The sequence below is a fragment of the Geotrypetes seraphini genome, chromosome 6 (assembly GCF_902459505.1).
Source record: "Geotrypetes seraphini chromosome 6, aGeoSer1.1, whole genome shotgun sequence".
Taxonomy (NCBI): domain Eukaryota; kingdom Metazoa; phylum Chordata; class Amphibia; order Gymnophiona; family Dermophiidae; genus Geotrypetes; species Geotrypetes seraphini.
In genome coordinates this window covers 255,589,211-255,616,875 of record NC_047089.1, presented here as the reverse complement: position 1 = coordinate 255,616,875, position 27,665 = coordinate 255,589,211, and the positions used below count along the sequence as shown (strand labels likewise).

Sequence of the window (27,665 nt, the reverse complement as noted above, 5' to 3'; positions counted from 1 at the left end):
GAATTGCCGCTGCTGGGTCAGACCAGTGGTCCACCATGCCCAGCAGTCCACTCACGTCAAAGACCAGCCCCCTAAGACTAGCCCTACCAGCATACGTTCTGGTTCAGCAGGAGCTTGTCTAACTTTGTCTTGAATCCCCGGAGGGTGTTTTCTCCTATGACAGACTCCGGAAGAGCGTTCCAGTTTTCCACCACTCTCTGGGTGAAGAAGAACTTCCTTACGTTCATACAGAATCTATCCCCTTTCAACTTTAGAGAGTGTCCTCTCGTTCTCTCTACCTTGGAGAGGGTGAACAGTCTGTCTTTATCTACTAAGTCTATTCACTTCATTATCTTGAATGTTTCGATCATGTCCCCTCTCAGTTTCCTCTTTTCTAGGGAGAAGAGGCCCAGTTTCTCTAATCTCTCACTGTACAGCAACTCCTCCAGCCCTTTAACCATTTTAGTCGCTCTTCTCTGGACCCTTTCGAGCAGTACTGTGTCCTTCTTCATGTACGGCAACCATCTGAAAATATTCCAGTTGGTGGACAGAGGTTGCAATTGTTCCGGCCGGCCTTGTTCATTTTAGCTTGAATGAGGACAGCAGGCCATGTGGTCTAATGTATTTCCCGTTCTCAGATGCTGCCGTTAGGAGATTTGCTGTAGCAGCTACTTTGCTCTTATCCCCTGTTTCTGCTAGAAGCATAAACATTTTGCCCAAGCAGCAAAAATTCCGCTGCAAATCCTCATGCAGTGTCTCATTAAACACAGCCTTGTTTTGTGCCCTGACCAGAGGAATGACAGCAATAATAAGGCCATCTACAGAGAAAGCTCCAGTGGACTAGTGACCTGTATCCCCGTCTCACACACTTTCTTCAATTCAAGACTTACCCAACGATTTAAAATGCCTTTCCCGTCTTCTCAACATATACGTTGAACTCCACTTTTGAATTCCTTGGGCCATATTTCTGGAATAATCTACCAGCTCACCTGCGGCAGATTCCCACACACTGTCTCTTCAGGAAAAAGGCTAAAGACTTTTCCCCTTCTAGTTATGAACGCTACCCATGCCTAGTGCTCCCATTTATCGTTTCCCTCTAAACTCTGAACCGTCTACGTTAAATCTTCTCACTTTAATCTGGAATCACAAATGTCATCTTTCTTGTTGTAAGCCGCAATGATTATCTGTCGAAAATTGCGGGATATAAGAAACTGTATTGTATTGTATTGTAATAATTCGCAGCGGATAAGCAAAAGTTACCATTCTGCTCAGTGGCGTATTAAGGGGGGGAGGGGGCAGTCCATCCTGAGCGCTATGTTGGTGGGAGCCCTGGCAACCCTCCTCCTCTCCGTCCCCTCCACCTCTTTCCACTCCTCCCTTTCCCACGCGTGAGCCCACTTCTCTTCCCCGAACCTCTGGTTGTTCACCGCCGCGAGCAATAACTTCAACATGTTCCTCGCAACCGCATCAGCTCTTCCGCTGACGTCACTAGTAAATGTCTTCCTCTTTTCCCGCTTGCTCATCTCACTGCAGTCCCCCTTCCACCCCATTCCACTGCCATGCCAGACCTCCTAAAATCCGGCTATTGGGTAATCACTTTTGGGGGAGGGATGGACTGGATCACCTCATCTTGCTGGGAGAGGGAGAGATGGGATCTTCTGCCCACACACACACCTAAGGACCATACTCTAAACCAGTGGTCTCAAACTCGTGGCCTGGGGGCCACATGCGGCCCACCAGGTACTATTATGCGGCCCTCGGTATCTTTATCATAATTACAAAAGTAAAATAAAACAGTTTCTTGATCATATGCCTCTAGCTATAAATGACAATATTATTTTTAAGACTTAGCCAAAAGGAACGATTTAGAAGCTATAAAGTTTTACCTCATTCCAAATTGTCATCCTATATAATAAAAGGCTAGCCGTGCATGCGCACTCCTATTTGCGTGCTTCCGTGATCAGTAGGTCTGTGGTCGCAGGAGTGCGCATGCGCGCTTATACGTCACCAGCCGCCGATCGCCTCCACAAGCCGGGACCACAGCCAGGGCTGCTGCTGCATAAGGAGAGCAGTGAAGAGGTGGTTGTGGACACAGGGGAGGTAAAAGGAAGGGACAATGGACAGGGGGAGCAGGCAAGGGGTGGTGATGGACAGCTAAGGAAAAAGAAAGACAGAAATAAAGAAAGCGGCTAAGGAGAGAGAGAGAAAGAAATAAAGACAGACACACACACATATATTCTAGCACCCGTTAATGTAACGGGCTATAAGACTAGTTTCTTTAATAAGACATTAACTATTTTTTTTTTTCTGAGGCCCTCCAAGTACCTCAAAATCCAAAATGCGGCCCTGCAAAGGGTTTGAATTTGAGACCGCTGCTCTAAACCAATACCCTATAAGGAACTAACGGGGGGATTGTCCAACACTGAAAGGCTTAACCTAAGCAATCTTCACAGTCTCAAAAGACACAAACAAGAAAAAAGAAAAAGAAGTGGAGAAAAAGCCTCAGTTCTGCTTCATCTGGCAAAAACCTCCACTTCATTAGGATAAAACAATTACACGTGACTCCACACAAAAAGGTGAAAAAACAGCGCTGCATACAGCCTGTAGAACACCCCCCTCAATATTATTCAGCACGCCAGGAAAAAACTCCAAACAGTGATATTGTGGGTAAAAAGCACTTCAGCACTACAGTCACAGATATTGCAGACTCTTAGCTGCCATTAGTGTCCACGCTTTCTGCTCTTACGCCCGACCTTGCAGCTAATGAACCGAACAGGAAGATCTCCGTTTCGCTTTAATTCGCTGCATCAGGGGTGTCGGTTCCACTGCATCACAAGCAACATTTCAAGGCCCTCCGTTGCAGATCAGGCTCCCATTCCACTTTCTCAATCACTTCTGCCCACCCCACTGGGGTTGAGGCCCGCCCCAAGCTACGCCTCTGGTACAAACGGCTGCAAATTGTACTGAAACAAGGGCAGAAAGTATTCCTTTGCTGTAATGCAGAGAAGGGAATGACGACCTATAATGCCGAAAAGCTTTCACCAGGTCAGGGGCAATCTCTTGTCGGTTTTTCACATCGGACTGCTGCTTTTGTCTTCTCCAACAAGCAGAAGAAGTTTTAAAGACAGATAGGAAGGAACAAACGTACCCGCGTGTCTGAGCCAAACTGAAAGCAAAAGCGCACATCTACGCCTAAATATGAGCCTCGCAGAAATTCCGTGAGCTACTCATATTTGTGAGACTCAAATTTAGACACAGAACAAGTGCCAATGTGCGCTAACATATCTGGTCAGCCGTGCCCACCGCAGAACCTTTGTGCACGTGTCAACCACATTCCTCTCCCCTTTCCCACACTTTCAAGTTTCAAGTTTATTATTTATTTGTTTAATCGCCTTTTCAATATTCAAGGCGATTTACACATTAATAAAGTTACAAAATAAAATAAATTTAAAATAATTAAAAACTCACAAGACTAGACGATAACTGAACAAACTGGAAACAAAAGGAAGGTAGGGGAAGAAGTTACAATGTAATTGAGCAAAGTGGGGAACCAAATAAGGAAAATGTAATGTAATGTAATTTATTTCTTATATACCGCTACATCCGTTAGGTTCTAAAACACAGAAAGGATGGGATAAAAATAGTTGAATATGTGAAGAAAAGAGAAATAGAAACAAATGAAGTTGATGATGTTAAAAAGAAAACTATAAGTCAGATAACAAATGCATCGTTAAATAAAAAAGTTTTCAGTTTGATTTTAAATTTGTCTAGATTAAGTTCTTCACGTAAATAGATGGGAAGAGAATTCCAAGTTTGCTTTACCTCACGCTTTGCTGCATTAGCTTTTTGCATTGTGGGCCTTTCTGCACTTGACTTTTGCGTACTGGCCTCAAGAGTTAACAGATAACCACCCTCTGCTTGGGAACAGATCTTGTCCGCATATGATGGCTCTGGTTTTCTTTACAATGGGTCGATTCTGAGGCGTAAGCCTATCAGTGCCTTCAAAGCGTCGAAGGCCACGATCTAAGGTAGGGGCGGGCAACCTCAAGCCTTGAGGGCTGCGACCCAGATCTATTCCTGTGGGAAGACAGTGTGGTCCGGCCAGCGCAGTCCCTCCCTGCTGTTGCATTTTTGATAAGTAAAGAAGTTTTCTTGAGTACGTTGGGAGCTGAGTTCAGCTTTTGAGCGACAGTCCTGTCTTGGGCTATTTGCTGTTGACTGCAGTGAAAAAGAAGGTTATCTCAAGGATTTGGTGCAATATACAGTATATTGCACGGACCATCTAAGTTTCTTTTGAAACACTCGAAAGAAGAAAAAAAGTGTGGACTTTGCACGTGTGAATTAATCAGGAATGTCAGTTTTATGTAAATGAAGTAGGAAAAGGCTCTTGATGTGATTTTTTTCATGTTTTTAAAGAATTGTTTGATGTGGGGATATTTATTGATAAATGAGTAATATTTAAAAACTATTACAAGCAAATAAGATATATTTTTATTTACTAATAATAGCTTCTATTGGAATAAAGCATATTCATTAGAGAAATCCTGACCTTTGAGGGCCGAGGTTGCCCATCTCTGATCTTCCCCTCCCCCAGATGGAAGATGTAGAACTCATCGAAATAACGTGGAGCTCGGACTAAAGAGGACTGTGAAGAATTGCAAAGGGACTTGAACAAACTAGGGGAATGGGCGACGAGATGGCAGATGAAGTTCAACGTTGAGAAGTGTAAAGTATTGCATGTGGGAAGCAGAAACCCGAGGTACAACTATACGATGGGAGGGATATTACTGAAGGAGAGTACCCAAGAAAGGGACTTGGGGGTAATGGTGGACATGACAATGAAGCCGACGGCACAGTGCGTGGTGGCCGCTAAGAGAGCGAATAGAATGCTTGGTATAATCAAGAAGGGTATTACAGCCAGAACGAAAGAAGTTATCCTGCCATTGTATCGGGCGATGGTGCGCCCGCATCTGGAATACTGCGTCCAATATTGGTCGCCGTACCTTAAGAAGGATATGGCGTTACTCGAGAGGGTTCAGAGGAGAGCGACACGTCTGATAAAAGGGATGGAAAACCTTTCATACGCTGAGAGATTGGAGAAACTGGGTCTCTTTTCCCTGGAGAAGAGGAGACTTAGAGGGGATATGATAGAGACTTACAAGATCATGAAGGGCATAGAGAGAGTAGAGAGGGACAGAAAGAGAGAGAGAAAGGGAGACAGAGAGAAATAGAGAGAGAGAGAAAGGGAGAGACAGAAATAGAGAGAGGGAGAGAAAGGGAGAGAGAGATAGATAGATAGAGAAAGATTGGAGAAACTGGGACTCTTTTCCCTGGAGAAGAGGAGACTTAGAGGGGATATGATAGAGACTTACAAGATCATGAAGGGCATAGAGAGAGTAGAGAGGGACAGAGAGAGAGAGCTAGAAAGAAAGAGAGAGAGAAAGGGAGAGAGACAGAAATAGACAGAGAGAGATATAAAGAGAGGGACAGAAAGAGAGAGAGAGAGAGAGACAGAGAGAGAGAGAGAAAGATTGGAGAAACTGAGTCTCTTTTCCCTGGAGAAGAGGAGACTTAGAGGGGATATGATAGAGACTTACAAGATCATGAAGGGCATAGAGAGAGTAGAGAGGGACAGAGAGAGAGAGAGAGAAAGGGAGAGAGACAGAAATAGACAGAGAGAGATATAAAGAGAAGGACAGAAAGAGAGAGAGAGAGAGAAAGAGAGACAGAGAGAGAGAGAGAGAGAGAGAGAGAAAGATTGGAGAAACTGGTCTCTTTTTCCTGGAGAAGAGGAGACTTAGAGGGGATATGATAGAGACTTACAAGATCATGAAGGGCATAGAGAGAGTAGAGAGGGACAGAGAGAGAGAGAGAGAAAGGGAGAGAGACAGAAATAGACAGAGAGAGATATAAAGAGAGGGACAGAAAGAGAGAGAGAGAGAGAGAAAGAGAGACAGAGAGAGAGAGAGAGAGAGAGAGAGAGAGAGAGAGAGAGAGAGAAAGATTGGAGAAACTGAGTCTCTTTTCCCTGGAGAAGAGGAGACTTAGAGGGAATATGATAGAGACTTACAAGATCATGAAGGGCATAGAGAGAGTAGAGAGGGACAGAGAGAGAGAGAGAGAAAGGGAGAGAGACAGAAATAGACAGAGAGAGATATAAAGAGAGGGACAGAAAGAGAGAGAGAGAGAGAGAAAGAGAGACAGAGAGAGAGAGAGAGAGAGAGAGAGAGAAAGATTGGAGAAACTGAGTCTCTTTTCCCTGGAGAAGAGGAGACTTAGAGGGAATATGATAGAGACTTACAAGATCATGAAGGGCATAGAGAGAGTAGAGAGGGACAGATTCTTCAAACTTTTGAAAAATAAAAGAACAAGAGGGCATTCGGAAAAGTTGAAAGGGGACAGATTCAAAACGATTGCTAGGAAGTTCTTTTTTACCCAACATGTGGTGGACACCTGGAATGCGCTTCCAGAGGATGTAATAGGGCAGAGTACAGTATTGGGGTATAAGAAAGGATTGGACAATTTCCTGTTGGAAAAGGGGATGGAGGGGTGGAGATAGAGGATTACTGCACAGGTCCTGGACCTGTTGGACCGCCACGTGAGCAGACTGCTGGGCACGATGGACCTCAGGTCTGACCCAGCGGAGGCATTGCTTATGTTCTTATGAAATAAAATAGACGTATTTCTCATGTCCTATATTCATCTTTTTTTCAGTCTAATTTCATCCATTTCTTTGTCTATAATTATTTCTGCTAACCCACAAAAAAGGCCTCAAAGTTACAAGGAATTGTTTTTGTTTCTGCCAAGAAAATCTGAACAGGATTCAGGACTCCCGTGAGGACCCTGCGCTTTTTTTTCAGGTTTGCCAAGCAATGTGGTTTACCTCTGGTGCTTGGAAAGGAGCTGTTCAGCTGTTCCATCACCTCGTCCAGACCTGTGCTTGTGTCATGGGGAGGGCTGAGTAGATCGTCCTCACCTAGGAATAAAAATGACAGAACAACAGGTCATGTGGACGGCAGCCAATAACATTTTGCTGCTGCACAGAGGCCCATCATTAACATTTAAGGTACAATTGCTGGGAGTTGTTCCAGTTCATATTTGGATGGAGATCAATCAACATCTAACAAGATCTGAATTTCTCCATTTTTTGGGCAGCCTTGCCATGCCCTCCACCCACCCTCCCCAACTCTCCCACCCTACCATCACTCATGGCCCCCCATATGCTCCCACCCCACCCCACTTACCCTCAATCATCTTCCCCCAGCCTTACTCACACTTCCTAGTGCTCCCATCCACCCCATTCATCCCTCCCCCAGCACTTCCACCCCACCCCACTTTCACTCATCCTCCTGGTTGAATAATCCCACTTTACTTATTATCTTTCACAAAGAAAGTACTGGCATACAATATGTGACCCACATTGGTTACACTCACTGCTCCCCCAACGGTATTTGGCTACCAGTGTGCACAAAAACCTTTCTGGGCACACATATGCATATACTCACTACCGCTAGAGTGGTCCAGCCATCAGCGGAGCCTCCTTTGCTTATGGCTGTGGGCTAACGTTCAGAACTTGCCACAGTAAACAGAGGCAAGAGTAGGACACTTTGGGGACAGTGAGCAGGAATGCAAGCAATAATTCAGAGCTGATGGTGCACATTTCATGTGCCCGGATCCTGTGTGTTACTCAGAGGCCTGTCTGACTTGGGGCACTAGCAAACAGGATCACTGCACAGACCCTGGAGACCTCTTCCAAGACAGACATTTGAGAGCCTTCAAATATGGAGGTCTATTAGGAAGAGAAATGTAGCAGTCCATGAAAGCTCAGGAACCAATTTTTCAAAATGATTGGGGGTGCTAGACCTATCAAAAACTGGTGTCAAAACAGCCAATGAACTGAGAGAGAGAGAAAGAAAGAGAAAGAGACAGAGAGAGAAAAAAGAAAGAGACAAAGAGAGAAAAGAAAGAGAGAGAGAGAGATGGAAAAAGAAAGGAGAGAATGTGAACCTTGCAATGTAATCAGAAAGAGAGTACTTTTGAAGCTGGCAATCCTTAAGAGAGCATGCATATTCTAATGTAGTGTCAAAAGGGTCTCCTCTCCTCCTCATCTTCCTCTGTCATGCTCTCTAGCTGATATTACTCTTGGGATTTGCTCTCCTCTGATCTTCCTCTCTTGATCTCTCTAGCTTAAGTAACTTTCTGGGTCTCCTCTTTCCTGCTCTTCCTCTCTTATGCTCTCTGGGTCTAATCTCCTTCCCCTCTTGCTCTCTCTAGTCAACATTACTCTCTGGTTCTCCTCTCCTCCTGATCTTCCTCTCTTGCATATGTTACCCTTGGACTCTTCTTTCCTCTTGATCTTCCTCTCTCACACTCTCTCAAGAATCGTCACTACCAATATTCAAAACCAAACTAAAAACATTCTTATTTCGGGATGCTTTCAATACACGATAACCTACTCCCCCTAGAGCCAAGAAAAGACCCCCCTCCCACTTGTGCTCTTCCTTACCCACATCCTCGCGTGACTATACTTATATTCTCACTTTGCCTCCATTCCCCCTGTTCCCTCTTGGTCTGTCTGTCAATTCCCCTTAATGAAATTAGAATATTTTTAAATCTAATCTTTTATAGTATTAACTATTTTGTAAACCGTCTAGATTCTTGAGATAAATGGTATATCAAGAAATGAATAAACTTAGAAACTCTCGAGCTAATGTTGCTCGTTACTTATTACCCACTTTGGTGAATCTCTTCATGAAAAGGCAGTTAATAACTCAAAAATAATAATAAAAATACGAATTTGGGTCTCCTCTGCTCCTCTTTTGCTTTCTCTAGCTGACGTTGCTCTCTTAACCAATCAAGCTTGACGCTTTGTCTGTCATCCCAGATGCCAGTCTTACCTGTGCTGTCCGAAGTCTGACTGCCGACCACTCGGAGCAACATTGGCTGGCTGCTATCCGACCTCTGCATGGACGTAGAAGGAGAGGACAGGGTGGTACCATTTACTTTCGCCTCTGCCTGGGGCTACAACGTCAGCAAAGAAAAAGGGAAAGTTTAGTTCCCCAGCAGTACAAAGCGAAGGACTGGCCTGGGCTCAGCTCCACACCAAGGCTGCTTGCTCTGGGACCTCTGCAGAGCCCTACCTGTTCCAGCAGCTGCCGGAGCCGGTGCAGCTGTGACTCCAGCTGTTTGTTGTGATCCTCCAGGATCTGCATGCGGGCTTCCAGGCGGCCCTTGTGCTGACGTAGCAGCTTGGCCTCGGCGATGAGCTCAGCGTCCCGTGGGCTCTGAGGGGAGATGGGCAGCATCTCGGGCGGGGAGGGCAGTGGCGAGAGTCCCTTGTGTTCGTGCTGCTCCTTCAGTCGGTCGTATTCTGACTGCAGGTTCCTAATGTGAAGCAGAACGATAGCTTCTGAAAGGTGGAGGGGGGAGGGGTTTGCATTAAAAAAATGAACTATCTAGATTAGGTTACAGAGTGGGGGAGCGGCCGGACAGTTACAGCAGCAGGATAAGATCCAGGGAAGCCACTCCCGGTGATTCGGGCACATCACTTAACCCTCAATTGCCTCAGGTACAAACTTACCGTATTTTTTGGTCCATGAGACACACTTTTTCCAACCCCAAAAAGGGGGTGCGTCTTATGGAGCGAAGATGACTCCCCCCCCCCCCTCCCCGGTACCTTTTCAAAACACTGCCTGCCAGCCCTTCCTTTTAAAACACTCCTCTCCCCCAGCCCTGCAGTACCTTTTTAAGCGCCCCTTAAGCCTGGTGGTCCAGCGGTGTATGGGCCGGCAGGAGCGTGCTCTCTGCGCTGCTGCCTGGGCCTGCCCCCCGCTTTCAGAATGACTGCGAAAGTTCTCGCGAGAACTGACTGCAGCCATTCTGAAAGCAGCGCAGCGAGCACGCTCCTGCCGTCCCATATACCGCTGGACCACCAGGCTTAAGGGGCGCTTAAAAAGGTACTGCAGGGCGGGGGGAGAGGAGTGTTTTAAAAGGAAGGGTGGGCTGGGGTGTTTTAAAAGGAAAGGCCGGCGGGTGTGCCATGTTTTAAATAGTACCGGATTGGGGGGGGGGAAATTGTTAGTCGGCTGGGATGGCTCCCTCCTGTCCCAGCCTACCACTAGACCACCAGAGGTGAGGGGGGTCAGGGAAGGGGGGATAGGGTGCAGAGCCTGGCAAGGACTGTGGGGTTGGGCGCACAATTTGGTTCAGAATGGTTTTTTTCTTGTTTTCCTCCTCTAAATCTGGGGTGCGTCTTAACCCTTTCAGGACCAAGGGACCTATCTGTCCCATAACTTTAAAATCCTATCAATTTTGATTGGGATAGTCTACAGTTCTAAATTTGATATGTACGGATTCCATATGATACTGCCTTTATGTAAACAAACTGGTTCCGACATTCATTCATTAGCGTCGTTGCCAGATTGACGAGAAGATTCACTTGCCACACTGTCCATAAGCCAGAAGTGTGATTTTTTTAAATAAAAATAATGATATTTCACAAAAAAAATCAATTTTTTGGCATCTGCAAGCCCTTTTTACCATAAAAATGTCATCAAAACCACAAAAATTGGCCTACGATCCTTATGGTCCTGAAAGGGTTAAAGTGAGGTGCGTCTTATGGAGTGAAAAATACAGTAGATTGCCAGCCCTCTGTGAAGGAGCAAAATCCTTAGTGTACCTCAAAATTAATCACCTGAGCTGCCAATGAGAGGATTTTGAGTCTTCGCATGACTTTCAGCTCAGGGCTTAAATGAAGTATGGGATGTACACAGTGGCTTAGCGAGGGTGAGAGGTGCCCCTCCCCGTCCTCTTCCCCACCCCCTCTGGCCACACGAGCGCTACTTCCCTCCTCCCATACCTGTACGCTGTTCCCGGTGCGAGCAGCAATCCCCAAGCCTGCGTCGGCTCTTATTCTGACGTCACTTCTTAGGCACGGGTCCAGGAAGTGACATCAGAGGAAGAGCCAACACTAGTGCGACAGCAGCTTGGGGGTTGCTGCTCACGCCAGGAATGTTCCAGAGGTGTGGGGGAAGGGAAGTAGTGCGCATGCGGAGAGGAGTACGGGTGCCTATGCCCTCACGAAGACGACGCCCAGGGCAGATCACCCTCCACCCCCTTAACTACGCCACTGGATGGCTTCCTTTATAGCTGTTTCCTGTCCTTTCATAAGAGTGCTTCCAAAGTGCCACCTGTCCCTGATGCCGAGACAGCTGCCCAGAGCAGTGTGTCTCTCTCCCTATAGTGAGTGTACCAGATAGTAACCCGTGGCATATAGGGACTGACCTGTTTTCCTCTTCCAGATCCGCCAGGACCCTCTCCAACTCGCCCCGCTCCTCACTCTCCAAGGACACCAGGATCTGGGCGGGGCTCCGAGGCTGGCTCCGGGGCTGACTCAGGGGGGATTCCTGCTTCAGACTCTGACAGTAGTGCTGGATTAGGAGATGCTCGTCGTCTCTAGGAGAAAGGAGAGGACCCACCACGAACATCAGAACACCATTGCACCAAATCTTCTCTCACCATTTCTTTAGCTTTTAAAGCAAACCAAACCAAAGGGTCCGCTGGGGGTTAGGGTCAGTTTTCGATTTCTGAAGTCCCAAGGCGTCATGCATTGAAACTTGAAAGTCATACTAAAAAGTCTTCATTTGGGGGGTCAGGATCCTGTCTCTGGGGCAGAGGAATAATCCCGAAGGAAGATTAGCCAAAGTCCCCAAACTCTCTTCTGACGACAGAGGCTTTTCTCTATAGGAAATGATTATAAATATTTCTAGTTTAGGAGCTTTTTAGTTTGGCATTTAGCAAAAAAAACCAAAAGAAATTAATGAACTAATGAAGCTGAGCGACCTGCTACAGTTTAGTCCACTGAGGATTTAAGCAGGCTAGAAGGTTTTTTTTAAATAAAATAAATACAAGCCAGTATCACGGATTAGAACTCAGGAAGGTCAGTAGGTTATCAATTGCCCTAATAATCGGTTAATTGGAAATATAAATATCCATTTATTTAAATAAGAACATAAGAATTGCCGCTGCTGGGTCAGACCAGTGCTCCATCGCGCCCAGCAATCCGCTCACGCGGCGGCCTCCAGGTCAAAGACCAGCGTCCTAACTAAGACTAGCCTTACCTGCGTATGTTCCGGTTCAACAGGAACTTGTCTAACTTCGTCTTGAATCCCTTCAGGGTGTTTTCCCCTATAACAGACTCCGGCAGAGCATTCCAGTTGTCTACCAATCTCTGGAGGGTGTTTTCCCTTATAACAGCCTTCAGAAGAACGTTCCAGTTTTCCACCACTCTCTGGGTGAAGAAGAATTTCCTTACGTTTGTACGGAATCTGTCCCCTTTCAACTTTAGAGAGTGCCTTCTTGTTCTCCCTACCTTGGAGAGGGTGAACAACCTGTCTTTATCTACTTTGTCTTGAATCCCTGGAGGGTGTTTTCCCCTATAACAGCCCTCGGAAGAGTGTTCCAGTTCTCCACTACTCTCTGGCAGAAGAAGAACTTTCTTACGTTTGTACGGAATCTATCCCCTTTCAACTTTAGAGAGTGCCTTCTTGTTCTCCCTACCTTGGAGAGGGTGAACAACCTGTCTTTATCTACTTTGTCTTGAATCCCTGGAGGGTGTTTTCCCCTGTAACAGCCTCCGGAAGAGCGTTCCAGTTCTCCACTACTCTCTGGCAGAAGAAGAACTTTCTTATGTTTGTACGGAATCTGTCCCCTTTCAACTTTAGAGAGTGCCTTCTTGTTCTCCCTACCTTGGAGAGGGTGAACAACCTGTCTTTATCTACTTTGTCTTGAATCCCTGGAGGGTGTTTTCCCCTGTAACAGCCTCCGGAAGAGCGTTCCAGTTCTCCACTACTCTCTGGCAGAAGAAGAACTTTCTTACGTTTGTACGGAATCTGTCCCCTTTCAACTTTAGAGAGTGCCTTCTTGTTCTCCCTACCTTGGAGAGGGTGAACAACCTGTCTTTATCTACTTTGTCTTGAATCCCTGGAGGGTGTTTTCCCCTATAACAGCCCTCGGAAGAGCGTTCCAGTTCTCCACTACTCTCTGGCAGAAGAAGAACTTTCTTACGTTTGTACGGAATCTATCCCCTTTCAACTTTAGAGAGTGCCTTCTTGTTCTCCCTACCTTGGAGAGGGTGAACAACCTGTCTTTATCTACTTTGTCTTGAATCCCTGGAGGGTGTTTTCCCCTGTAACAGCCTCCGGAAGAGCGTTCCAGTTCTCCACTACTCTCTGGCAGAAGAAGAACTTTCTTACATTTGTACGGAATCTATCCCCTTTCAACTTTAGAGAGTGCCTTCTTGTTCTCCCTACCTTGGAGAGGGTGAACAACCTGTCTTTATCTACTTTGTCTTGAATCCCTGGAGGGTGTTTTCCCCTATAACAGCCCTCGGAAGAGCGTTCCAGTTCTCCACTACTCTCTGGCAGAAGAAGAACTTTCTTACGTTTGTACGGAATCTATCCCCTTTCAACTTTAGAGAGTGCCCTCTCGTTCTCGTTACCTTGAAAGGGTGAACAACCTGTCTTAATCTACTAGGCCTATTCCCTTCAGTACCTTGAATATAATATTTAGCTCACAACGAGCCTTCAAAATCAAATACAGATTCAACATTTTCCTTCTATGACATCACAAACGCCATCAAGGCAACCCTCAAGGGGTCAAAAGGAGGCAGGTCTCTCATACATTGTTGACAGTTTTCAGTGCATAGGACCTCACATAACCGCCTAGAACCTAAAACCGCCTCACACAATCGCCTAGAACTTTTTCAGTATATAAGAATAAAATAATTATTATTATAACGTACGTTATCACAAGTCCACATTCTATCGTTTACACCGATGCCTCCGACCCTTCCCTTATCTTGTGAACATTTCTACATGTTTCTGTATGACTATTGGCGTGTTGCTTGAGCGTTTCAGTCATCTGACCTTCATCGGGGGAAATAATTGTTGCTGTAAGGCAGGAGGGAGTTGATTCCATAATTTAGGTGTGATATAGGAATATGATCGCTTTTGGGCTGTCTCCTGGTGGAGGCTGTTTGCTGGAGGGTTGGAAAGTCTGGGTTCCCGTGGCGAATGGAGGGACCGCTAAGAGTGGTATATTGGGAGTTTCTTCGCACATAGTCAGGTGTCAGGTCGTGGAAGTGTTTAAACACCAATACTAATTGTTTGAAGATATTGCGTTGTATTGGGAACCAGTGGACCTGCTACAATTGGCTGACTCAATTAAAGACTGCATCAGGAACATCTCTTCCACTGTGCTGTTCTGTTTCTTGGTGTCTACAATATTGCCAGCCCTTAGCTGAACCTAGACCCTCCCCACGACCGTACCCCACACTTCTCCTCAACCAAAGGCCAGCCCAGCATATATTTTAATACAGCATATTGCAAAGGAAACATTTCCCCAGACATGAAGGAAGACAAAGAGGCAGTGTCAGAAAGAAGAACACTGAATACTCACATGCTCTCATTAGGTGAAATACTGTCGTTCAGATACGAGCCGTTGCTGTTCTCCATCTCAGCTAGCCTGTTAAAAATGAGAAAAACGACATTTCTCAGGGCCCACACGTCTTACAGCTCAGTTTTCAGGATGTTTGAACATTTCTCAGGAAAGGGACGATGGCAGGAGGCTGGGACCTCTTCTCACATTTCACTAGCTGAAGTTAGAGAGAGAAGACCCACAGCTGACAATCTTCCCTGAAGAAGTAAGCTCTTCTCTCAGCATGGATGAGGTGTGTCCCATCTGGGACTTCCCTCTCTTCAGTTCTTATGAGAAACATTCTGCGCTTTTTTCAGAAAAAGGCCTTATCCTCCCTGCATGCCTCATGCTCCATGCCCCCCCCCCCAACACACATTTTCCCTTGCAATCCGAGTAACATGTGGCATCATAAAAAATTCCTATTCCCAACATTTCAAGCTTTAGTAACTGGTTAGTAAAGACTCATGATGGGGCAAAGCAACAAGGCAGCAGAATTAGCAACGTTAGTACACAATCTGTGATCCAGGCCTACAGTAACTGGGGATATAATTGGCACCGATTAATGGTTACTTGCAGATTTCTGATCCACGCCTATTCTGTGACCCGAGTTGCCCGATTGATCTTGTGCGCAAGGGGGAATGGCCAAGGGAGCAGCATGGGCTGGTCAAAGGTGCTCCCAGAACGCAGGCAAGGGAGCTCCATGCCTAACCGATAGCAGTGGAAGTGTCTTTATAGGATTCCTTTCAGCGTCATTTACAGATCTAGCCATAGATGTGAAGGAACTGTGAGGCAGCAGAGGATCCTTAAGTGCTCAGTGGCTGACGCAAAAAGTAATTTGATGGTCTTGTCATGGATTTCAATAGATTTTGTGGTATACTTTAGATTTTGGCAGAGAAAGCCCATTAGAGCTCATCAAGGCTACCCAAATTACTTCCTCTCTGCGCAAACCACACTTCCTCAAATCTTGTTTATTTAATTTATTTCATTAAGTATTTATACACCACTAAGCCTAAGTGGTTTACACTCAAGTACTCAAGCGTTTTTCCCTGTCTGTCCCAGCGGGCTCACACTCTAATGCACAGTTCTTCAACCGCCGGTCCGCGGACCAGTGCCGGTCCGCAGAAAATTCCTGCCGGTCCATGCAGGGCCGGCGAGATGGACGCCGTTAAATTTCCTGCCCCGGAAATCTTCTGTTCCTCCAAGCCTCGGGCGATCAAGACAGGCTGCCGACGTCGGGCATTCCCTCTGTGAGTCTCGCCTATGCGGAAACAGGAAGTTGGAACAAAATAGGCGGGACTCAGAGAGGGAAGGTCCCGATGTTGGCAGCCTGTCTTGATCGCTGCCCCTGCCGAGTTGCCAAAGAGGGCCGCGGGGAAGCTGCAAGTAGAAGGAAGATGGTCAGCGTGTGGATTGGGGCCATCAGCAGCGTCTGTGCTGAGAGTCTGCCCACGTGCAGGATGCGGTGGATAGGGGCCTCCAGCTCGTCTTGGGCGGCAGGGCCTGTGGTGCAAAGCTGTTTTTGCCGGCTTGGGGGGGGGGGGGGTCGCGAATGTGCAGGGCACAGCAGGAGTAAGATCCTGGGGAGCCTTCAACAGTGGCTGTCTCCTCTCCTAGCAGCTCTGTACTTACCAGGGCAGTGATTCACTTTGGCAACTTCCCCTTTCCTCAGAGGCGCAATGGACCCAAGGCTGCCTATGGAAATCACTGCTGCAGGCAAGTACTGAGAGCTGCTGGAAGGAGAGGAAACCACTGTTGGAGGCTGGGAAGCTGCTGGATAAAGGGAGAGCTGCTACTGCACCTGGAGGGAGGTAGAAGGAGAGATGCTGCTGGGAGGGGAAGAGGGAAAGGGATGGGAAGAGAGCTACTGTTGGATAGGGGGGAGGAAGGAAGGGAGAAGGAAAAAAGGAAGGAAACAGCTGGCAGGGAGATTAGAGGAGGGAAAGGGGAGAGACAGGAATGAGAAAGTACAGAGAGATTGATGCTGGAAAGGGGGTCAGCAGAGAAATGAGAGAAGGATAAAGATGCTAGATCTGGTGTAGGAGAGATAAAAATGAAGAAAGCAGTGAAGCTGGAATGAATGATGTAAAAAGGAGAGAGGAGGCACAGGCTGGATGGAAAGGGGAGAGGTCAGATATATATGGAAGGGGGAGAGGCCAGACAGTGGATGGAATGGGCAGACGCTGGAAGGAAAAGAGTGGAAAGAAGATGAAAGCAGAGACCACACAAGGTAGAAAAAAATAATTTTATTTCTATTTTGTCATTACAATATATCAGATTTGAAATATATATCCTGCTAGAGACATAACCGGGGACTGCAAAGCCTAACAGTATTCCTGTCATGTGTGACTACAGTATTCTGTTAGCATGATATTTCTGTGTAGCATTCTGTAATAATTTGGCTTGATCAGTTTTCTTGATAGTAGAGAGGATATATGTGAAGGGGAGGGGAGACAGGGGTTTTGTTGGTCCTTGCTCTGAATATTTATATTTATAAAATGACAATTGTATAGAATATTGGTTCTTTTTATACTTTAATAAAATACGTTCAATATAGAATCATAACTGAGGCTTGTGCAGATGGGATCAGATGGTTTGTGGGGACCGAGCTTGCGGAGACGGGGCAGAAATGTGTTTTTTTATTTCGGTCTTAGTAGTTTGCCGGTCCACAAAATAATTCTTTTATTTCTGCCGGTCCACGGGTGTAAAAAGGTTGAAGAACACTGCTCTAATGTATCCTGGCAACGGGAGGGGGAATTAAGTGACTTGCCCAGGGTCACAAGGAGCAGCTTAGGATTTGAACTAGAGGTCTGCACGGGAACGGGGATCGCGGGAATCTCGTGGGTCCCGCGGGAATCCCCCCTAACCCACAGGAATCCCACGGGGAGCCCCCTCTAGCCAACGGGACTCCCACTGGGATGGAAGGCTTTGGAAGCAGGGTTCATCCATATAATATAATGGACACGTCAGCCTTAGTAAAAGAGGGGGTTTATAAGTTAATTACCTGAACAGAAAACAAAAAAAGGGTTCCACCAAAGAGATTCCATAAGGAAAACAGCAGCGGAAACAGAAAAGAAACTGTGGAATTGATGATCCTGTCAGAAGTAATTGCTGCTTTTTATGGGGACGGGTGGGGATGGAGAGGATCCTGGCGGGGACAGGTGGGGATGGGTGGGATTTCTGTCCCCGCGCAACTCTCTAATTTGAACCCACAACCTCAGGGTGCTGAGGCTGTAGCTCTGACCACTGTGCAACACACTTCCACTATCCATCACAAGAACTAGCTTTTGAGGCCGCTCCTTAGACTAAATCCTGGGGGCCTTAATCCATGGTCTCTATTGTGCCAGAACAGTGATCCGCAAACTTTTTTTTTTTTTTTTAGCTCTGGCATACTTAACAGAGGAAATGTTTTTCTGTGGCACACACAAAAAAAAAGAGGACCCGTGGCCCCATCCCACAAGCTCCTGCTCCGTCCACAACCCCATCCCTGCACAAACCTCGCCTCCCCTTTCCTGAGTTCAGGGCCGCGACTAGAGGGCCTCCGAGCGTGTGCGGATGTTGATGCAATGATGTCGCACGCATGGCCCCGAGCTCAGGGAAGACAAGATGAGGCACGGGTGTTGGCAGTGACAGTCTCACGCCATCTGTTGCCACACACAATGTTCTAGAACATTCTTTATCTGGAAAAGGTTTGCTTTTTGTACATTATTTATACCTATGAGGTACACAAAAGTCTCTTTCATATCTGCAATTACCCTTCTCTAGGGTACACATTAGGTCACCTCTTATAGGGCGTTAGGTATTGACCCTGTACCATTCTGGCAGTCGTTATATGGACCTTCCTCCAGCCAATCTATATCCCTTATGGAAAAAAGGCTTCCGGAGTATTTCAGTTGGGGTTTCACCGGTACATCGACAAATCCGTGCAGGACAGAGTTTGGCAGTGCTGGGGGGGCAAATCTGTGTAACCCGAACACATGAAAACCTGGGAAATAACAGCTAATTTTAAAGAACGTGAAAACTTCTAAAGAGAATGCAGCTACCTCAACGGGAAATTACAGAGCAGTGAGGCCACTTGTGATATGTCTGTAGTGCTTTCTTAATACCACAGATATTGACTCCTGTGGTCCCTGTCACCAATCAGCAGAATTTGCCGATTTCCGGGGGTCTGACGGGGCCTGCGCTCTAAGTATTTTAGCTAGGCCATCAACTCATTTCTCACAGTCTCTCTTAGTTCCTCCCTGCCGACCTGAGCTGGATCTGAACCAGAACCTAGAGATGAAAGACTACGTTTGCGACCTTTCTCCTGAGGTATTCAGACTTTATTAATTGGAACTTTTCCCAACATACTAAGGTTGAATTTTTGGCAAATGGCTGTACTGTTCGCAAGTTTCAAACCTGTGCTCTGTGTGTGTAAGGTATACTTATATAGGCCAGACGGGCTGGGCTGGTCTTCATACCTGCTAGCGTAATGCTCAATACGTGAATGAGTATCGTCGTGTGAAAGTTGAGGGGATGAGGCGGGCCTGTCGGGTGAAAAGAGGAAAAACGCAGATCAATCACAAATTCACATTAGAGATAAGAATGAAAACAGTCTCGATCGCTTCAACTTTGTTTATCTGGACTCTGATATTTCAAGTCCATCCAGACAATTCCCTCCTGCACAATTTTTTTTGTCTGAATTTTTCCCTGAGTGAGGCACTTCCTACAGGAGTGAGGTTCAGGTCCACTCGTCGGCTCAACATTCACCAAAGAGGCAGGAGCAGAGCAAGGGGTTGTTCTTGGCTGTTAGATCTCCAACCCTGCACAGATTTCCTTAATTATCAATGGCCGCCCTCCCACTAATATCCCCCGTCCTTCAAAAGAGGCCTGGGAGCTTATTTCTACCATGGATTTGGTTTTACACAAGAAAATGAACCATAATGTTTTTCTAAAAACAATTCACAAGGTTATTTCCCATATTCTTATCCTACTTTCTCTAGGAAAGATAAAGCAACATTACTTATTACAGTCTTCATACTCTGCTTTACCCATTAAAAGCACAACGCAGATTATATATACAGCTATAAGTTCATAACTTAAAAAAAAAATCATTATAAAAACACAGCACAACCTAACAGCAATAACTAAACTAGTTAAAATGCGGAGTCTGTGTCAGACTAAAAATATGAAATAGTTCATTTCCACTCAGACTTCATTCCAAAACCACAGGGGCAAAGAATAATACTCTTATGCATCTCTGACAGCATCCCAAAACAGACAGGATCATTGTAGTATGGTGGCTAATGGAATTTGCCGAGGAACGAAGGTTGAGTAGTGGATCGGTGCTGGGGCCAATTCTGTTCAATATGTTTGTGAGTGATATTGCCAAAGGGTTAGAAGGAAAGGTTTGCCTTTTTTGTGGATAATACAAGATTTGTAACGGTGTTGATTCCCCGGAGGGAGTGGAAAATATGAAAAAGGATCTGCAAAAGTTGGAAGAATGGTCCAAAGTCTGGCAACAAAAAAATTCAATGCAAAGAAGTCCAGAGTGATGCATTTGGGGAGTAGAAATCCGAAGGGGATGTATTTGCTGGGAGGCGAGAGACTGATATGCACAGATGGGGAGAGGGACCTTGGGATGATCTTGTCTGAGGGTCTGCAAGCGACAAAGCAGTGTGACAAGGTGGTGGCTGTAGCCAGGAGGATGCTAGGCTGTATAAAGAGAGGCGTCGCCAGCAGAAGAAAGGAGGTGTTGATGCCGCTATACAATTGGTAAGATCCCACATGGAGTAATGTGTTCAGTTTTGGAGGCCACATCCGGCCAAGGATATAAGACTGAAGTGATCCAGAGGAAAGCAAAGAAAATGGTAAGGGGTCTGAGCCAAAAGAAGTACGAGAAGAGACTTGAGGACTTCAACATGTCTACTCTGGAGGAGAAGAGGGTCAGGGGTGATATGATACAGATATTTAAATATTTGAAAGGTATTAATATAGGACCAAATCTTTTCCAGAGAAGGTAAATTGGTAAAACTAGAAGATATATGTTGAGGTTTAGGGGCGGTAGACTTAAGAGTAGTGTTAGGAATTTCTTTTTCACGGAGAGGGTGGTGGATGCCTGGAAGACCCTCCCAAGGGAGGTGGTGGAAAAGAAAATGGTGACGGCATTCAAAAACACGTGGGATGAACACAGAGGATCGCTAACTTTCAATGAGATGGTTTTGGATAGGCTGCAGAGAGCTTCAACCGCAAGTCCAGTAGTTGGAAACTAAGGTCAGTATCAAATAGACTTCTAAGGTCTATGACCCGGAAATAACAAAGAAAATATATTTTAATTTAATCATGAAATTGTGATTACAAGGCAGATGTTACTATGTCGTTTGCTATGTTTCTTAGATCTTGGCTTTGACAACGACGATCTGCCAGTGCATCATTTTTTGGCCCCCTCCTCATCAGGAATTCCAGCCAGTACTTACATGTTAAATAAATTAACACACATGAACATCGAAAAAAAAAAAAAGTGCATTAATACGTCAATGAGAACTGGTAAATCTAGCCCTTACCCTAGACCTCCACTGGCTCCTAAACCAGTCAGGGAATGCGGCCCTCAGGCCAACGGTTTGCCCACTCCTGCCTTAGTTACTTAGGGCCCATCTGGTCACCAAAGTAATTCCTTCTAGCTGGGTATAATACAGTACAATTCTGTGCTTTGCCACCCAAATCACACCCTAGTCAACATAGTCTAAAGAGGCTGAATCTGGTCTCGATATCGTGCATTGCAATAAGAACTCCTATCCATTATTAAAGAATGAATGATAGTGGCCAGTGATTTCCTGTCCAAAAAAGCCGACAGTCGACAAATTAAATGAACTCTCTTAAATGTGGTCATAATCGACTTGAAAAAATTTGATCATGTAACTAAATTCTATCGGAAGCTACGTTGGCTCCCAGTTGAGGCAAGACTATTAGTCAAGTTAGGTTGTACCTTTTATAAGACATTGTTTGGCCTTAGACCTGATTATATTATTGATCGCTTTAAATTCACTGACAGAAAACGTTTTTTTCGGCATTTTAGATTATTTACATTTCCTACTGTAAAAAGTTGAATATACAAACAGTTTGTCCATAGAATTTTATCTTTTCAAGTTGGATCCTGGGTTAAACCCTTTTCTGTCCTGATGTCAAACTCCAACCTTATTTGACAAATTCTTCTGAATGTGATTATAATCCATTGGGCTTGAACAGCCTTTTGGTTGTTGTCAACCGCGTTGAACTGAGAGGCTACTGCGGTAAACAAGTGAATTTGTTATGTCATTGGATTGGATTTATTGCATTTGATATTCCACTTGAACATAAGTATTAAGCAGTTTACAATACTAATACATAGGTATTTTGAGCTACTCTCTCTGTCCCGAACGGATTCACAATCTAATTAAAGCATCCAAGAGAAGACATCACGTATATAACAGAGATATTTAAATGTTACGAAGGAAGGAAAAAAGAAAATACCCCAGGGAAAGTACTGATCATTGAAAACAAACAAAAAAAAAACAACCCAAGATCCAAGAAAATGAAGTATTATGGTTAAATTATAAGGAAAAATAGAATAGTTAAACTAACAATATGTAATTGATGGAGACACACCTGCATCAAGGAGGTAATTTGGGGGACAGGGTGGCGCAGTGGTTAAAACTACAGCCTCAGCACCCTGAGGTTGTGGGCTCAAACCCCCACCTCTCCGTGTGACCCTGGGCAAGTCACTTAATCCCCCTGATGCCCCAGGTACATTAGAAAGGAAAAATGCTTGAGTAACCCGTTCTGAACTTCTTTTGAAGGACGGGCAAAAAAAATAAAAAATAAAAAAAATACTACTCCAGTGGTACCTCGCTGTACGAGCGCCCCCCCCCCCCCCCGTGATCCGGCATCCCCCCACTCGTGTTGCCCCTCTCCACCGCGATCCTACTTCCCACCCCCCCGAGCAGTCAATGACACCCTTTACCCGACTTGGCACCATGCCAGTGCCCGAAGATCACCCCTCTTCTGGCGCAGCCTGGGCTGGGCAGTGCGTCTGAGATCCTCCTTCTTCTGGTCTGGGCTGGGCTGGACTGGCTTTGAGCATTTGCGCATGCTCAAAGCCTTCTGGTCTCACTCTCAATCTCGGAGAGAGCGAGACGTTGTACTAATGGGAGACTTCAATATGCCGGATGTAGACTGGAGCACACCTTCAGCAACAACCAGCGGCAGCAAGAGGCTATTAGCCTCCATAAGGGGAGCACGCCTCAATCAAATGGTAATGGAGCCCACCAGGGCCCAAACGATCCTTGACCTAGTACTCACCAATGGGGAAAGTGTCTCAGAAGTCTTCGTGGGAGATAAGCTAGCCTCCAGCGATCATAACATGGTATGGTTCCACCTGAGGAAAGGTTTCCATAGATCAAACACTAAAACAAAGGTACTCAACTTCCGAGGAACAGACTTTACACGCATGGGAGTTTTCGTCCATCAGGCGCTCCAGGACCAAACTAAGACAGGGAATGTGGAGGATATGTGGTCATCCCTGAAATCTGTCATACATGAGGCAACCGGCCGTTACATAAAATCATCACATAAACGGCGAAGACAAACCCCAGTGGTTCACCACAGAGATCTCACGTCTCGTTAAGGAGAAGAAAAATGCATTTGCTTCCTTCAAACGCACGGGGAAAAGCGAAGATCAACTGCTACACAGGATCAAGTCCACAGAGGTCAAAACGGCAGTCAGGGAGGCCAAACTTCGAGTGGAAGAAACTCTAGCAAACAACATTAAGAAAGGGGACAAATCCTTCTTCCGGTATATCAGTGACAGGAAAAAAAACACAGATGGGATAGTACGCCTGAGAAAAACGGACGGGAATTACGCAGAATCGGATCCCGAAAAGGCTGAACTACTGAATGAATACTTCTGCTCGGTCTTCACCTGCGAGGTGCCAGGGTCCGGCCCTCAATTGAAGCCACAGTCAAACACAAAAGACCCGTTTCGGAATTTTAAATTCACACTCAGCGAGGTTTACTTTGAGCTAACAAAACTCAAGGTGGACAAAGCCATGGGACTGGACAATCTGCACCCCAGAGTGCTCATGGAGATAGGTGATGTCCTTGCAGAACCGTTGGCCGAGCTATTCAATCTCTCACTGAGTACAGGGACAGTTCCCTTGGACTGGAAAACAGCTAACGTCGTTCCTCTGCACAAAAAGGGTTGCAGGACAGAGGCTGCAAATTACAGACCGGTGAGTCTGACATCGATAGTATGCAAACTCATGGAAACACTGATCAAACTCCAATTGGACACGGTCTTGGACGAAGGGAATCTACGGGACCCCAATCAACATGGATTCACCAAGGGTAGGTCCTACCAATCAAACCTCATCAGCTTCTTTGACTGGGTAACAAAAAGACTGGACGAAGGAGATTCACTGGACATAGTGTACCTAGACTTCAGTAAAGCTTTTGACAGCGTCTCACATCGCAGACTGTTAAACAAGATGAAATCGATGGGGTTAGGAGAGACTCTAACGGCATGGGTCAATGATTGGCTGAGTGGCAGACTTCAGAGGGTAATGGTTAACGGTACTTTCTCTGAGACAACGGAGGTGACCAGCGGGGTGCCGCAGGGCTCGGTCTTGGGTCCGCTCCTCTTCAACATATTCATAGGAGATCTGACTCAAGGGCTTCATGGTAAAGTAACAATTTACAAGATAGTATGGCGCAGGACCTGCGTACATTGGAATGCTGGTCCTCAACCTGGCAGCTGGGCTTCAATGCTGGGAAGTGTAAGGTCATGCACCTAGGTAGCAGAAACCCGTGCAGAACTTATACCTTAAACGGGGAGACCTTGACCAGGACTTCAGCGGAACGAGATTTAGGAGTAATCATTAGTGCAGACATGAAATCTGCCAATCAGGTGGAGAAGGCTTCCTCAAGGGCAAGGCAGATGCTGGGTTGCATCCGTAGAAGTTTCGTCAGCAGAAAGCCTGCTGTCATAATGCCACTGTACAGGACCATGGTGAGACCTCATCTAGAATACTGCGGGCAATTCTGGAAGCCACATTACCGCAAAGACGTGCAGAGGGTTGAGTCGGTCCAAAGGATGGCCACCAGAATGGTCTCAGGGCTTAAAGGTCTCTCGTACGAAGCAAAACTAAACAATTTGCAGCTCTACACTCTCGAGGAACGCAGGGAGAGGGGAGACATGATTGAGACGTTTAAATACGTCACCGGACGTATAGAAGTGGAAGATAACATTTTCCTTCTCAGAGGCCCCTCAACCACAAGGGGGCACCCGCTCAAACTCAAGGGCGGAAAATTTCACGGCGACACCAGGAAGTATTTCTTCACGGAGCGAGTGATTGATCAATGGAACAAGCTTCCAGTACAGGTAATCGAGGCCAGCAGCGTGCCAGATTTTAAGAATAAATGGGACGCCCATGTGGGATCACTACGTGGGTCAGGGCAAAACATTGGCTAATCTTAAGGGGAGGGTCTATAGAGTGGGCAGACTTGATGGGCCTTGGCCCTTTTCTGCCGTCATCGTTCTATGTTTCTATGCGCAAATGCTCAAAGCCAGTCCAGCCCAACCAAGACCAGAAGAAGGAGGATCTCCGACGCACCGCCCAACCGCGCCAGAAGAGGGAGGATCTTCGGGCACCGGCACTGGTGCCAAATCGGGTAAAGGGTGTCATTGACTGCTCGGGAGGGGGGAAAGTAGGATCGCGGTGGAGAGGGGGCAATGTGAGCGGGGAGGGGGATGCCGGTTCGCGGGGGGGGGGGGGGAAGCTGGATCGGGGGGGGGGGTTTGGAACAGCGTCGGATTCCTCAAGGGGGGGGAGAATGGAGCAGCGCCGGTAGCCTCGTGGGGGGGGGAGGAGGTGGAACCAATCAAAGCAGTTTCCCTTACTTCCTATGGGGAAACTTGCTTTGATATATGAGCAATTTGGTTTACGAGCATGCTTCTGGAACGAATTATGCTCGTAAACCAAGGTTCCACTGTACTTATCAATTCTATAGCGTTGCCAGTGCTGCACATTAAACATGTAAGAGACAATCCCTGCTCAATAGAGCTTACAATCTAACTAAGACAAACATTTCACATGGAATGCCGCTACTATTTGTGGTTCCAGAATCTTGATACTCTTTGGGGATTCCGCATGGAATGCTGTTACTCTTTGGGGATTCCACGTGGAATGCTGCTACTCTTTGGGGATTCCGCATGGAATGCTGTTACTCTTTGGGGATTCCGCGTGGAATGCTGCTACTCTTTGGGGATTCCGCATGGAATGCTGCTACTCTTTGGGGATTCCGCGTGGAATGCTGCTACTCTTTGGGGATTCCGCATGGAATGCTGCTACTCTTTGGGGATTCCGCATGGAATGCTGCTATTATTTGGGGTTCTGGAATCTTGCTACTTCTTGGAGATTCTGCATGGAATGCTGCTACTCTTTGGAGATTCTGCATGGAATGCTGCTACTCTTTGGAGATTCCGCATGGAATGCTGCTACTCTTTGGAGATTCTGCATGGAATGCTGCTACTCTTTGGAGATTCTGCATGGAATGCTGCTACTCTTTGGAGATTCCGCATGGAATGCTGCTACTCTTTGGAGATTCTGCATGGAACGCTGCTACTTTTTGGAGATTCTGCATGGAACGCTGCTACTTTTTGGAGATTCCGCATGGAATGCCTCTATCCTTGGGTTTTGGCCAGGTACTAGAGACCTGGATTGGCCACTGTGAGAACAGGCTACTGGTCTTGATGGACCATTGGTTTGACCCAGTAAGGCTAGTCTTATGTTCTACAGATAGGGCAGCTCCCGCAGAAGCTGTATAGAAAAAAAAGCATATATATGCGTTTTCACATTTGCATGGTTTACTTATTTCTATAGCATTGCCAGACTTACGCAGGGCTGTACGTTAAACACGTACGAGACAATCCCTTCTCAATAGAGCTTACAATCAACTAAGACAGACAAAGAGGACAAATATGGGCTAAGGGAATTTCTCAAACTCACATGGACCCGGGCATTAAATGTGTCTGTTGGGTCGTTCAGGTCTTTATCTACCGCCATTTACTATGTTACTCATTTTTGAAAAAGAAAAGCTTCTAAACAGTGGCAGAAAGGGGCTGATTGATGTTATTTTGGCCAAATCGCTATTTTTTAAACCCATTTTCCAGATGGATTTCTTTGGTGGTTTGTCTGCAGGGGGCATGTTGGAGGCCTGGTTTGGGCAGGTCTAGGGCTGGCTTATGACTTGGATGTTTTTCTGGCATAATTTGGATGTCTGGGGCTAGACCACTTTTAGCAACCAATAAGTATCAAAAAGGCGCCTACCCCCCCCCCCCAGAGGTCACTGACTCCTTTCTATCAATGGAACAGAATGACAGCTCAGATGTTCTGGCCAGTCCTAGGAGAGCAGGAAGCAAGTTCCTGGAGTAGCCTAGTGGGTGGTGCAGTGGACTATAGAGATGGGGACCTTGGCCCATGTGGAGCCTTCCAAAATCCACCGTACCTACATATAGGTTACACCTGCAGGCATAATTTACAGTTGGATCCAGTAGTTCTTGGAGGGCTCACAATCGATCTAATGTACCTGGGGAAATGGGGGCATTAAGTGACTTGCCCAGGGTCACAAGGAGCAGCATGGGATTGGAACCCACCACTTCATGTTGCTGAGGCTGTAGCTTTAACCACTGCACCACTCTGGAAATAAAAATGTAGCAAAGTGAGCCAAGTCTAGGACAATGAAGCCATTGTGACATCACTGCTGGGGTTGGCTCTTATTGGTGGAATGAGGCATTGTGACATCACAGTACCAGCTCTGGTTTCCAGAGACAGACACTTTGCACTTATTCAGTTTTCTATGTCATTCTCTCAGGGGAGCTCAGAACGGTTTACATGAATTTATTCAGGTACTCAAGTATTTTCCCATCTGTCCCAGTGGGCTCACAATCTATCTAATGTACCTGGAGAAATGGGGGCATTAAGTGACTCACAAGGAACAGTATGGGATTTGAACCCACCACTTCATGCTGCTGAGGCTGTAGCTTTAACCACTGCACCACTCTGGAAATCAAAATGTGCCAAACGTGAGCCAAGTCTAGGACAATGAAGCCATTGTGACATCACTGCTGAGGTTGGCTCTTATTGGTGGAATGAGGCATTGTGACATCACAGGATCAGCTCTGGTTACCAGAGACAGACACT

General features: G+C 46.3%; 1 protein-coding gene across 13 annotated transcripts in view; it reads right to left on the bottom strand.

Annotated features, from left to right (window-relative positions):
- Nucleotides 1-27,665, bottom strand: part of DMD (dystrophin) — a 2,510,493-nt gene that overhangs the window by 32,763 nt on the left and 2,450,065 nt on the right. For 10 of the 13 annotated variants that reach the window (XM_033949686.1, XM_033949693.1, XM_033949684.1 and 7 more), the window contains 6 exons: nucleotides 18,912-18,977; nucleotides 14,437-14,502; nucleotides 11,263-11,433; nucleotides 9,120-9,363; nucleotides 8,877-9,000; nucleotides 6,863-6,955 (listed from right to left, as the gene is read on the bottom strand). In XM_033949686.1, the coding sequence (XP_033805577.1) occupies nucleotides 6,863-6,955; nucleotides 8,877-9,000; nucleotides 9,120-9,363; nucleotides 11,263-11,433; nucleotides 14,437-14,502; nucleotides 18,912-18,977 (764 nt within the window). The remainder of the gene's footprint in view (nucleotides 1-6,862; nucleotides 6,956-8,876; nucleotides 9,001-9,119; nucleotides 9,364-11,262; nucleotides 11,434-14,436; nucleotides 14,503-18,911; nucleotides 18,978-27,665) is intronic. The other 3 variants (XM_033949692.1, XM_033949689.1, XM_033949690.1) reach the window with 1 other exon arrangement.